Here is a 12,706-nt window from a genome sequence, read left to right as displayed (position 1 = left end):
AGTGGCTATAAGCCACTAAACTCGGAAAAGTTATAATGAAACAATAATCGAAAACAACAAACTGACAAATAAAGGTTTGCTAATACAAATGATGTTTTACTTTCCAAACAGTTTTGTTTACTTCACTTTGATTGTCATCAAATACTGATCGAGAGCAGACTGAAAGGCCAAGAGATAGAGTTCCCATCTGTTGCAAATTGATTTCTTTCTTTTTATTTTTCCTTTTTGTTATTTGAAGGAAACGAAAAATAATAATAATAATAATAATAATATCATTGGCTATAAGTCGAGCGATTTTTTTTTCACCAAATTGTTCTGAAATAAATTCATCTTTAGCTGAGTGTTTTGGGTTAGTTTTTTTCTAACTGGTTCTAAAAAACCAAAGGTTTACGGTCTCGGCTTAAAGCTGAATAAATATCATAATATTATTTCAAGAAAACTGACAATACAATATTTCGGTTGGTGACTAAGCATGTTAATTTTATGTAATTTAACAAGAAATGTAGGTATCAGAGAACAGGTCTTATTCTCTAGAGGCCTTAAAACACTTGCACGCATTGCGTGCATATGTCTAACAGGAAACGAGTGAAGGAGTGAAGGAGTGAATTCACTTCGCCCACTACAACTCTTTTCCGAGTTAAAAAGGGTTAAGGAGGGTTGATGCAGTTTTCTTTGCCTCTGGGTGGTGGTTTTGAAAATAGAAGTTCGTTCCAAAGCTGCTCTTCACATTCTACCAAATTTTATTATAAATATGATCACGTATGACCATAGTTTATTTTTTTACTGGTTTCACAGCAACAGAGGTAGCCATAGCATTGATTAATTTATCGTATTCTTTTGTTGCAAACAAGCCCGATTTTCTAGAAATCCAGTCAGTATGAGGTGAGTGCTATCTGGAACTGTATTTTTTAATACCAACTACGTAAGATAAAACAGACAATTTTTTTCTGAATTCGATGTGATTTTATTGAGCTCATACACAAGGTTATTCTGCACCAGCAGTCAACTCCCTCTCACGTTCCTTTTTAAGCAGACCCATGAAAGCCCTCTTCTCAGCAGGATGCTGGAAGCGTCCATGGCCAAACTTGGACGAGGTGTCGATGAATTTGAGTTCAATCTTCTCCAAGGCAGCACGGCTAGTCTGGACAAGTAATGACTGTGGGAAAACAAAAGTTTATATCAAATAAACAGGAGTTGCAAGAAGCTTCAGTTTTAGAACAATAAGTGATTTGTTCATTTTGACCTGTAAACAAAAAATATTAAATTACAGAGCAGGTGCACTGTGTAACTGGTGAGAATCACTGGCTAAAATTCATGCAGGTCCCCCTGTACAGGAGAGATTCCTTCAGCTTGATATATTGCTTTCAGACAGGTGCTGCAGCCACCTACCCTGAACTCTGGATCACAGACAGTATTCTTACCTTGCGTAGAGTGAGCACACGTTTCACTTTGCCCACAACACAGCCCTTGACCATGACATAGTCTTCATTCACTTCACCATAGTGCGGGAAAGAACCCTACAGAGGCAAATCATAATGATGTGAACAAACTTTTTGGTGAGTACATTAAAATGTTAAATACAGGGAGATTTCCTTTTCCCATAAAAAGTGATCAGCAAAGATGAGAATAGCTGAAAATATCACTCTTCTATGCTCCTTGGGGATATAAAAATAATCAGTAAATTGAAAAAAAATCTTTGTTTGTATGTATAGAAGTATTTTCCTTGAGGATCTCATTTTGTGCTTCAGGGAAAACGTCCTTAGTAGCCTCAAACTTAGGGCTGTAGTATGAATGTCCACTTGTTAAATACTGACCACGTAATGTAAAAGCCACACCTGCGCTGAACTTATCACTGGGCATATTGAACAGATGCTAACATGGCTTTGCTTGGCTGTTCTTAACATTTGAACTACAGTAACTTCCGTTTACGAATACCAAAGAAGGTAGGACCTTGCTAATACTTTGCCTGGGTGCAAAACCCTGATGCCCACCTGCCCAGAACTTAAATGAATCTCCTGACTTTATATTTTCAAATACAAATTTCTGTTGCTGGTTTAAAGAACAACTTCCCCTACCACATGTACTGTACAATGTACGTGTGTGAACATTACCATCACAAACCATAAATTGTCTAGCATTTTCATAGATAATCAGTACAGAACTCACCATAGGAGTGATTGACTTGTCTGTGAGATCATACTCGGTACTGGCATTGTTCTTGATCACCTTTCCGTCTTTGGTGTGAATGCCACGACCAATGCGGTAGATCTTCTTGTTGATTTCAGTACGGTGGTGATAACCAAACTGACCAGCACGGGCAACAGAGTAAGACACACGGGCCGGATGCCAGGCTCCGATACAGGCCACCTTACGCAGACCCTTGTGAGTCTTGCGTGGCAGCTTCTTGGTGCCCCAACGGTATGTCACACCCTTAAATCCATGACCTTTAGATACACCGATGACATCAATCATCTCATCCTTTGAAAAGACCTTACGAACAGGTGCAGGATTTTCAAGGCGTTCACGAGCCCAGTCAATTTTCTCTCCAACATCCTTGCCACCATTGACTTGAATCTCCTTAATGATGGCCTTCTTTTGACCAAGTTTCACAAGCTTTTGCTACAATGAGAATAAAGTGATTTGGCTTTTTATAAACTTTGCCAGTATATCAACAGAAAGTTTTCCAAAGATGTCAAGCATCATATTTTACTAATACAACAGTAAAGGCCAAGTAATACGGGCAACATTTTCTTTCAACTTGTCTCGGAACATTGTTGCATTGCAAGTTGTTGAATGTTGTTGCTCATATTACCACCCATGTTGCAAGTTGCAGCAACTTGTTGTGCAAAGTAGACATGAGTTCAACTTTGTGCAACATGTTGCCAGAACTTGCAATACGGGTGGTAATACATGCAACAACACTTTACAACTTGCAATGCAACAATGTTCCGCGACAAGTTATAAGAAGAAGGTTTTATTTTTATTACTGGGCCTTAGGCAAAATGTGCCATTTCAAAACAATAACATGCCTTGAAATAAATGTTCTTTTTGTCTTTGTACAAATCTATTAATAAAATCATCTTCAGAGGAGTGTCAAAAATTTTTTGGTGTGTAAGCTGATTGTTGTTACAAAACAAAATTAGGTACATGTATACATATGGTAATAAGTTTGAGATTCAAAACAACTTCCGAATTTGAGACTGGCAAGAATTACATTGTGTAGTTTGTATGCAATTCTGATCACCCCATAAAATTATTTTTTTAATTGGTAACCCTAATTTGATCTCAATTTTACACCTCAGAGCCCAGACTGGTTTCTCTTGGAACGTGGTTAACCAAAATGTCTCAAATGTCAGTATTTACCTGTGTGTGGCAAATAACACGGATGACTTTGCAATACTTCTTCATGGTGTTGAAGTCATTCTCAATAGCACTCTTGCCATCCTCATCTGCCCAACGCTTGGAAGCCTTGGAGAATGCCTTCTTCTTGGAATTGCACCTTTATGTACAAACCAGCAGGGGCATGGTTGATGAAATAGAAGAGAGAATGGGGGAGCCAAATCTCATCGGCAATGACATGCCGAGCGGAGAAAAGGCACTTTGTAGGTAACACTGGTTAGAAGTGCACCACATAACACTCAAATGCTACTATACAAGTTTACTGGCATTTATTTAGTTAAAATTAAATTATGGTATTCAGTCACAAGGAAAAACAAGATGAAATGCAAAAATGTGCAATGTACGAATGAGATAAAAGCACAACATAAGCATTTTTACCATTCCCAAAACACACAGGTCTTGTATCATAAAGATTTGGTCATGGTTTGCTTTGATGCACAAGTATAATTTTGACTTCAGTGCAGGTAGTGATTTTAAGTACAGTAAAATCTTGGAATGTAACAGACAGAGTGAGCAGTGGAACATGATAGTTTTTGCCCAGTCTGAGTCTCCTCATGTAAAAGGCGTACTGAGAACCTCATCTAATACTTGCATCACATAAAAACACATACCAGTTCTTGTAAAAGCGGCGTTTACATTCCTCGCTGAGATGTTCAGCCCAGATTGTCTTGAGAACACGCAGTCCTCTGGGAGTTTCAATGTAGCCAACAACACCAACAACCATCATAGGTGGTGTTTCAACAATGGTTACTGCTTCTACTACTTCCTTCTTGTGAATTTCTGTTAAGTAAATGAAAATTTGGTTTTAAAGACTAGAATAACATACACAACTTTGTAGCACTTTATAACTCTATATTTCTCATTGCAACTTTCTAAAGGATTTAATCCAGTTTCAATAGCTGTTGAAGAAAATGGATCTTTCCTACCAAACCAGTCACAACAAATGAACACACTGTTTAAACCAGCTGGGACAGTAAAGGCAACAGACAGTTTACAACCAGAAGTGCAACAAACATTCTGGTTAGAAATGTCTTATGTTAGAGTCGATCAACTTAATCTAAAAGTTTGAAAGAAACTAATGAAGAAGCATACTTGATCCTGGTTTCTCCACTTCTCGTACAATGTGGGTCATGCCAGCCTTAAAACCCACAAAAGCTGTTAAATGTGGAGGAAGTGTTGGATCATCCTTGGGAAAGGACTTTATTCTTCCATTATGGTGCTTGCACCTCTTACGAGGCAAGAAACCCAAGGAGCCGTGTCGGGGTGCTCTGAACTTTCTATGAGACTAAAACAAAAGATTGCTTTGTCACCTTATGGAAGAAACAGTTTATCTAAAATTGTAATATTTTGATTAAGCCCCATTGGGAACCTTCAGAAAACCTCTGGATAAACATTAACCCCCCTGAGATGTAATAGGGATTTGTAATGGTATTTGAAGGAACGAGGAGGATTCGTTTGTGGGGGGAAGGGGGGGGGGGGGGGCAGAAACAATGACAGTCTGCAGCTAAAGAAAAATCCGTTTCAACATGTGCACGCTTATTTTTCCTCCAAAAAATACTCCTTGAGCAGATTTTGTAAATTATGGGGCATGACATTTTATATAGCCATATTATTTTTGTAATAAACGACACAAAATAATTTATAAACTTGAGTTCCCCAGCTTCATACTCGGACAAAAAAAAAAATCCTGAAGTTCCAGCACCACCTTTTCCTTACACTTGAAAGACTTGATTCTTACTGTTTAATTATGAAGAGAACGAGGTATGAAAGGTATAAGCTTGGCTAAAACATTCCCGTTTTAGAGCTTACGGAAAAATTCACACGAGACAGAAAACACCTTTCGTAAAAGAACATTTTTAGTTGAAACATTAAAAATATCTCAGTCCTGATGAACAACAGTTACTAGTTGGTTAGGCTATACATTGCTTTTAACCAGATGGGTAAGAAATAATGGCTAGAACGCACGGATTACATTCAGACTGTCTACTATCACCCACCATTTTTCTACGAGCACAGGGAAAGAGAACGACGACACGTGACATACGGGTTTTTGTCGATGCATATGCTTAGAGGGGGGATCCTAAATTCCCATTTTCTCTTTTTCGAGTCCACATTACATGTGACTAGCGGAAGTATGCACTTTCAATATATACATCAAATATGATCAATTTAATTTTATTGCACTTGGAAGCTTAAATTCCCGCACGTATCTTTCCATCTCTTGTAGAGCATGTAAAAAATACAGAAAAAGTAAGGTGCTACATAGTGTTTTAAACAATTTGAATTTTTGAAATTCACTTGTGATAAATTGTCTCCAGAGTGGAATTCCTTTCAAGACACTAAACTAGGTCTTATACAACATAGAAACCGCTTGTTCTCCTGTGCCAGCCATTTTGAATATTTTCCAAGCGGTGTTGACTCTCGGTACCGATATACAGCTATAAGAAGGAGAACTCAAAGGTATTACTATTCTTATCGTTTAAAGTGAGATTAATACTATTCTTAACTTACTTGTGTGTAACATCACAGCAATTTCCTTTTTTGTAAGATTTCAAGATGTCCGAAAAGTACATGACGAGGTTTGACGAACGAATGAAATCCCCAACGTTTGAGGAAATCGATCGCAAGGATCCTGTGGCCTTTTGGAACGCAAGAGAACGTTGGGCTTTGGAAAGGCTCATTGAACTGGAAACTGTTAACGTATACCGTGAAAGAGTCCAGGAATGTTACAGAAGGGAAGAGGTGAATGCCAAACAGTACTGCAGAAAAGCTGTTAATGACTACAAGAGAGCTTTTGAAGCTTTTAAGAAGAAAGGTATAAATCTTTATTGTTAGTTTGTAAAATTACAACAGTGGACTGCAGTGGAGGCTATGGCTATTCCATTTTATGACTTAACTACAGAATACGAGGCACTCATGTCATTGAATAAGAATAGTGTTATGCCTCATTCTGCAAAGCATTCCAACACATGCAAATGAGGTGGACCAAAGTGACCCTGAATTCTGTAGCAGAGATTCCAACCCTCCCGCCCGATTTGACCAGAAACCTCCCGTTTTCAGCGATCGTTTCCAGCCTCCCATTTTCGCTCAATATTCTCTAGCAAAGTAAGATAACCCTTTTTCTGCTACACTAGCCTTTTTTGCATGATCCTTTGTCGTTTCTCTATGGTATCTCGGGCTTCTTTCACCTTTAGTGCTTCCTAGCATGAGCCGCTGTTTTTTGGACACAGTAATGTGATGGACTGCCTTGACTTCGTGCGATGTTTGCGTTCGTTCATGGTTTAGAGGCCTATATTATTATAATTTTGCTGGGGCCGGGTGCATGGCCAGAGACCCTCTAAAGGCTCGCACCTTCGGCGCTAGTAGCCATGACCAAAATCTCCCATTTTTTTCCTCTGAGGGTTGGAATCCCTGCTGTAGTTGCTTCGTTGGCACCTTGATTTTTTCTTTACAGGGGGAAAATCTTGAATTTCCCCCTTTAGGAGGAGGAGAGGTGGTTATAAAATGGAACTGCCTTTATATATTTTTATTATGTATCAGTCAAATCCAAGAGTGCCCATCCCCACCCCCCAGGGGCAAGTCCCAAGACATTTGACTGAAATTGCTCTTTCTAGCTTTGGTAACACAGGGTTCAAAATAGCGGCCCACAGCTGGCAGTAGCCAGCAATTTGACCACACTAGCCAGCTACATTTTCACTGTAGAAGTAGAAAATATCATGCTTTGATAGGCCAACTGAAATCACAGTTGTGTAATGTTATAGTAAAAAATTTCATATCAGACCATTAAGCATCCAACAGGGCTCAAAATTGCAACTCACTGGGCTGATACGCCCAAAATTTCATCCTTGGTGACAGAAAGTTCTGGTTCATGTTTAAGTTTCTTTGTTAAGATGAATAACAGCAATTTTCTCAGGTATTGTGTTCCTCCAGAAAATTATGTTGGAGGATCTTATTTCCTTCTAAAACATGCTAAATAAGAAAAAAACGCATATTGTTCCATTCCATTCCCTTGCTTTGACGTAAAATACTCTGTCACCTTGGAAAACTTGCGAATGGCTTTCTGTCTTTGAAATCGCCCTACAATGCATTTCAAACCTTTGAACATTGGGTACAGTACCACCTGGAATCATATGCACATCAGCCGCGGGTTTCCCGAGGTGGACGGGCGGGTAGTGCACGCGGTTTGCCCGTGCGTCCACCTCGGGAGGAACTAACGAAGCACGAGACGAAACCGAGACGAAACCGAGGGAATCACGCATTCTTCAAAGCCGCGTCTTTGTGCTTTTAATTGCCTTAGTTAGCTTTATTGTTGTTCTTCATTGTTAGGTTTTTGACACCGTCACCCAAGAGATTTGATCGGAAACCACAACAGACAAAAGAGAACGCTGGTTCATCCAAAAAATCAGCGGAATAACATTTTGATCCCGCCGCCTGCGAAAAACGTGCGACATTGAAGAGAACGTTTTTAATATTCGCCTAAACATCGAAATATCACAGGATTATTTCTTGCCCTGTTTTAAATGTACTATAAACCGCAGCTACAAACTGAGTTGACGAGTTTTAAATCGAAAATCCATCGAAAGTTGTTTGCTGTTCACGCTTCGATTAATTTCAAACATATGTTGACGCGTTGTCCTCGCGTTGTCTTATTTGTTCTGTTTTTTATTAGACAAGTAAATATTATTTCGCCTGCTTGCACTCAAATTCATTTTATTACCGGTTTTCTTGTCCCTTTGCAATTTTTTGAATCAGAGACTGGCGGACCGGCACAACCAGTTGAATTTTTGCACATTCATTCGAACAACATATTTTAGGTAGTTTTCCGCACGATGTCACAAAAGTTTTACAATCAAAAATAAAAAAAGATCAAACCCTAAGAAGGAAAATTATCGGCACAAGATATGAGATTTTAAAAAATACAAAATCTAAACGTCCCGCTAAACGTGCAACGCAAGCGCTCGTTCATTCACGTGGCAATGTTATGTAATCGAATAGCACGCGTTGCTTGACACTTCTCAGAAATCGATCAACTTTGCTCAGCTTGGTCGCGCGCGAAAAATTTTGTTCTTCTTAAAAAAGGGAAGGAAAATTTCAGAAACGGTCAGGGAATTACAAGATGTAGATGGGTTGGAGATCGAAGGAAGAACTGTCAGGAAGTTGTTACAGAAAACACAATTTGTCAATTGCCGAAAAGCTGCGAAATGACAAGTTTATTCATCGAGTTGTTTACCAGCATACCGAATGTCTGGGAGGGCGAGACAGGATTCATGTTCTTTGTAGTTGTTTCTGACTACCATCGAGCCGAAAATCACGAACCCAACGTCAAATTTAGAACTGACCGAAAATAGCTATTCTGATCGGCGCGAAATAATTCTTATCGGCAAAAATCTAGTTGAACGGCAAATGAACTTTTGGTGGATTGGAAGCCGACAATTGTCGGCATTTGTCGCTCGAAAGAGAACACATTCCCCGCAAATAAATGTCATTGATTTCTTAATCTTCTGTGAAACTTTTATTCGATCTTAATAAACGCTCTCCTTGTTAAGTAACAGACTTTAAATACGTTCGTTTTCATAACTAGACATTGCAACAAAACATGACAAGTGTGACCTTTGCGACCTTTATTTACACACGGGCGTCGATGTGTCAGATCATTTGAAGATAAGAAATCCTTGGCGCGGCTGCAAAAAGATTTTCGCTTCCTTCATTTTCGGATGAATGAATCAAGAGAAGTGCTTTTACAGGCCTCATTAATTTCGATTTTTTCATTCACGTTTAACATTTTTGAAAAAATTAATTCTTTCGCGAAGCGACAAGTTTTGACTCAAAAGCTTCTCATGCTAGCACGCACGGAACATTCAATTCTTGGTTTTCACGTGACGTCATCAAAATTCTAAATCCAGAATCGCGAGGCCCCTGACTTTGTATCCTTCACGAGCTATTAGACGTCCTTAATATATATCTTATTGAAGGGTTTCAGCTCGATAGCATCCACCGTCTTTGAGATATAACATTTTGAATTTCGGAGTTTTGCGCCACACGACATCAGAACGGCTGCCTGAAGGCTGTCACGTATGCTTAAAAAGAATGCCTCATCCTGTTATTTTTAACGATCTGAACAATTGAGGCTTTACAAGAAGTGTTTATATGAATGTTTACGTGTTCACGAAGGTGAACTGACCGCGCTTTATAGCAGAAGTGAGTGCCAGATGTTTTCATTGATTTCCGGCGGCCATCTTGGTGCCCCTCCACATGGGATCCAACATGGCGTTTCCATACTGTGCTCTCTAAATTTGTGTTAAACATTATGACGGATAACTCGAGTACGGAATACCGTACAGACCTGAGACTTGGACACGTAGACTATCTTGTTATTTTCTACAACCTGTAAAATTCTTGATTTGTTTAACTCAATAGCTTTGGATTTATTTTTTGCAGCGCGTGACAGTATCGTTACTTGCGTGACAGTGAAAACCAGCAATACGAACCCGTGAAAATCTTGAAGTTCAACAAAATTTACGAATTTGCATTTCGTTGCTGAATACGGTGTAAGCAAGTTGTAAATGTGAGAAAAAAATCCATTGAAACGAAAACAATAAAAACAACAATAGCCGACAGATCCTTTTGTGTCGGCCTTTCGTCCATTTGACCGAGATGAATTTCTGACCTCGGTTTTCATTCGTGAACCGCGCGGGTTTCGTTCGTGAACCGCGCGGTTTCGTCTCGTTCCTCCCGCGTGCAATACACGCGTTCTGCCCTCGAGCTTCACGCGTGCCAATGTGCATATGATTCCAGGCGGTACTGTATGTCATCTTTGTATATGGATTGCGTCCCTTGAAATGCATGGCTATCAAAAACTTGTTTGACAGCCAGGAAAAAATCAGACTTGACAAAAAATGCGTACAGATCCAGGCTAAAAGTGGTGATTTTATTGACCCCTGTAACATGTTATCTGTAAAAGGTTTCTGTCAAGACCTTATTTGATAACGTAAAAACATGCTTTTGACAAATTGATAACACAAAAATTTGCTTCTGACAACAAATCCATGCTAAATGTTTTTTGATAAAGGGAAAAGGATACTGTAACAAAAAGGGGAGATGGAATCGTGGAATGATGCAAGTACCATGAACACTCGTAGTCAATAAATGGGTTTTTGAAATCCTTTAACTTGAGACCTCTGACTAATGTTTCTTCGATGGTCAAATTCCCCACCTAGCACTCAGGCAAAGTTTTACATGAAATTCCTCCCCATACATAGCTAACCTCATGTCAAATGTCTGGGGTATGCCCCAGGGGGAGGATGGGTGCTCTTGGAATTTGATGTTCCTTTTAGACTATTCTTGCTTCTGGGGCAATGGACTTCAATAATTCTGAGTAGTTTCTAAAAAATATAATTCCTGCTCAAATTCTATCACTTTTTATAAAATGATTAAAGATCAAAAAATTGTCTGGACATCATGTCATTGTCCGACCACACTTGGGATGTTGTCGGACATGAGCAAATTTTGGTCAGCTAATGTCTGATGACCGACTGTTCTTTGTAGCCCTGCTATCTCATATCCAACAAGTGCAAGTGGAATAATTGTTTTATTAAAAACACCCAAAGAACGATTATTTGAGCCCCCCAGCTGTTCTCGGGGACGTGTAAACCTACCGTGTTTGCAGTCCATGGTATATGAGCTCATGTACCATGGCCTGTAAACCAGTCGAAACTCAGGAATTCCCGGCCTGACTAATCGATGAAACCGATAATCGATGATAATCGATACCAATCGATAATAATCGATGCCAATTAATCAATTGATATTGGAAATCGATGACCAATGGATAACGGAAAATTTTGTGCCTTTTAATTTAATCGCTTTTCATCGACTGTCATTGATTTTCATCGATTACCATTGATTACCATTGGGTGTTATTACATCAACTCAGTGGCTTTTAAACGTGACCAATACCTCATTTATTCATTTTCGTGATATACGTCTGGTATGTCTGTTATGTATCAAAAACAACATTATTAAGAAATGGGGCAAGGTGTACACTCGCATATAGATTACTTGAGAAATACAACAGCAAAAGTTCTTTTATGTGCAGGTACAATATGATGTAAGCTAAACAAGCTAAAGAAATATAAACTTGAATAAGCAGCAACAGGAAAATAGCTTGAAGATAATTTGCTTGGTCTAGGTAGATTCCTATAATCTCTAAAAGGAAAACCAAGTGAAGGAGCAAATACCACAGTTCAATCTCTTAAAGGACCACAGCTGATCGTTCTTCACATCCAAGTAATAAATGGGATAGCGAAAAAAGAATCCACTGATATTTTCTGTAGTATTTTCATTGCCGGGTCTATTTGTCAAGTAGGAGCGACCTCTGTCGTCAACTACGGCTTCGGTGGCTCTGTTGTTGTTGCTGTTGATAGTAGCTTCTCAATAGTCACAAATGGAATCCACGTCCGCTGACGATCAGTTGTTTTAAGATTGCGAAAATCTATTTCCGGATATCCTTGAGAATTGTCCTGGGGATGCCCAAGTATGCCGCAAGATATCGATAACAATTGATGGCAATCGATGAAAATCAATAGCAATCGATGACAATCAATGTAATTAAGGAAATTTTATTTGTGACTATCAATTGGTCATCGATTCAATTAACTAACCATCATCGATTGATATCGATTGATTGATTGATTTCCGATCATCAATTTTCATCGATTGGTCAGGCCGAGAGCAATTGCAACATACCATAGCTAGTTTTTAATAAAACAGTATTGACCACGAAAAATGTAGTCAATTTGTTTTTTACCATAACACCGGAAATAATATTATTGACTAATAAAGGGACTTATTAATTCTCCCAAAAAGAATGGTAGAAAATGTATGATACATGGTAAGGAAAACTTTGATGCTGATCTTGGGTTTTTTGTTTGTTTTCTTAGCTTGGTTTAATACAGAAGAAGGTGACTGGACCAAGTGGAAAGTGGAATATGAATGACTTGTGTAAAACAATCTCCTAGGTGCTTTCTTCAACTGTGACACTTAATTCTGCATAGTTCTCTCATTCTGTAATTAAACATTTTGCTATAATTGGTAAGGACAAGGTTTGGTATTAAGAATTGTACAGGTTAAAAATCTTTCTGTTGTGTTGTTTTAGCATCTTAATCCTTAATAAACATAATTTTGCCCACTTTCTTGAATGTTTACTTTTAGAATAAAGTCAGTTTGGCAGTTCAGATATGGTGTTTATATATGTAAAAACTGCAGCACACAGACTGCTTAAGTAACATGTCTAAATTAAAATTAAGAA

At 38.7% G+C, this 12,706-nt stretch overlaps 2 protein-coding genes across 4 annotated transcripts; one reads left to right on the top strand and one right to left on the bottom strand.

Annotated features, from left to right (window-relative positions):
• Positions 1–940: 940 nt before the first annotated feature.
• On the bottom strand, positions 941–5,444 carry LOC144632576 (large ribosomal subunit protein uL3-like). Of its 2 annotated transcripts, XM_078491249.1 has the most exons (7): positions 5,397–5,444; positions 4,492–4,684; positions 4,011–4,179; positions 3,364–3,499; positions 2,167–2,619; positions 1,422–1,517; positions 941–1,156 (listed from the first exon to the last, which is right to left on the bottom strand). In XM_078491249.1, exons 1-7 carry the CDS (start codon positions 5,439–5,441, stop codon positions 986–988), a joined length of 1,263 nt encoding a protein of 420 aa, XP_078347375.1. In that variant the 5' UTR covers positions 5,442–5,444; the 3' UTR covers positions 941–985. The 2 variants fall into 2 exon arrangements, with proteins under 2 accessions (XP_078347375.1, XP_078347377.1); XM_078491251.1 differs by lacking the exons at positions 941–1,156; positions 1,422–1,517 and adding an exon at positions 1,988–2,019 and having other exon boundaries at positions 2,085–2,619.
• Positions 5,445–5,630: 186 nt separating this feature from the next.
• LOC144632580 (uncharacterized) lies at positions 5,631–12,587 on the top strand. 2 transcript variants are annotated; one of them, XM_078491256.1, is made up of 4 exons: positions 5,631–5,649; positions 5,764–5,859; positions 5,948–6,214; positions 12,339–12,587. In XM_078491256.1, exons 3-4 carry the CDS (start codon positions 5,956–5,958, stop codon positions 12,392–12,394), a joined length of 315 nt encoding a protein of 104 aa, XP_078347382.1. In that variant the 5' UTR covers positions 5,631–5,649; positions 5,764–5,859; positions 5,948–5,955; the 3' UTR covers positions 12,395–12,587. The 2 variants fall into 2 exon arrangements, with proteins under 2 accessions (XP_078347382.1, XP_078347381.1); XM_078491255.1 differs by having other exon boundaries at positions 5,632–5,859.
• Positions 12,588–12,706: the final 119 nt, after the last annotated feature.

Source organism: Oculina patagonica, chromosome 12 (genome assembly GCF_052425735.1).
Source record: "Oculina patagonica isolate OP01 chromosome 12, crgOcupat, whole genome shotgun sequence".
In the NCBI taxonomy this organism is placed as follows: domain Eukaryota; kingdom Metazoa; phylum Cnidaria; class Anthozoa; order Scleractinia; family Oculinidae; genus Oculina; species Oculina patagonica.
Note: the sequence above shows the minus strand (reverse complement) of the source record. Positions and strands in the feature narration are given on the sequence as shown.

Coding starts and splice junctions, on each gene's coding strand:
- LOC144632576 (XM_078491249.1), bottom strand. CDS start 5,441: ATGTCACGTGTCGTCGTTCTCTTTCCCTGTGCTCGTAGAAAAATG. Junction 2,620..3,363: donor GTGTTATTTGCCACACACAG/GTAAATACTGAC, acceptor TTCTCATTGTAG/CAAAAGCTTGTGAAACTTGG. Junction 1,157..1,421: donor GTGTGCTCACTCTACGCAAG/GTAAGAATACTG, acceptor GTTTTCCCACAG/TCATTACTTGTCCAGACTAG.
- LOC144632580 (XM_078491256.1), top strand. CDS start 5,956: ATGTCCGAAAAGTACATGACGAGGTTTGACGAACGAATGAAATCCCCA. Junction 6,215..12,338: donor TGAAGCTTTTAAGAAGAAAG/GTATAAATCTTT, acceptor TTGTTTTCTTAG/CTTGGTTTAATACAGAAGAA.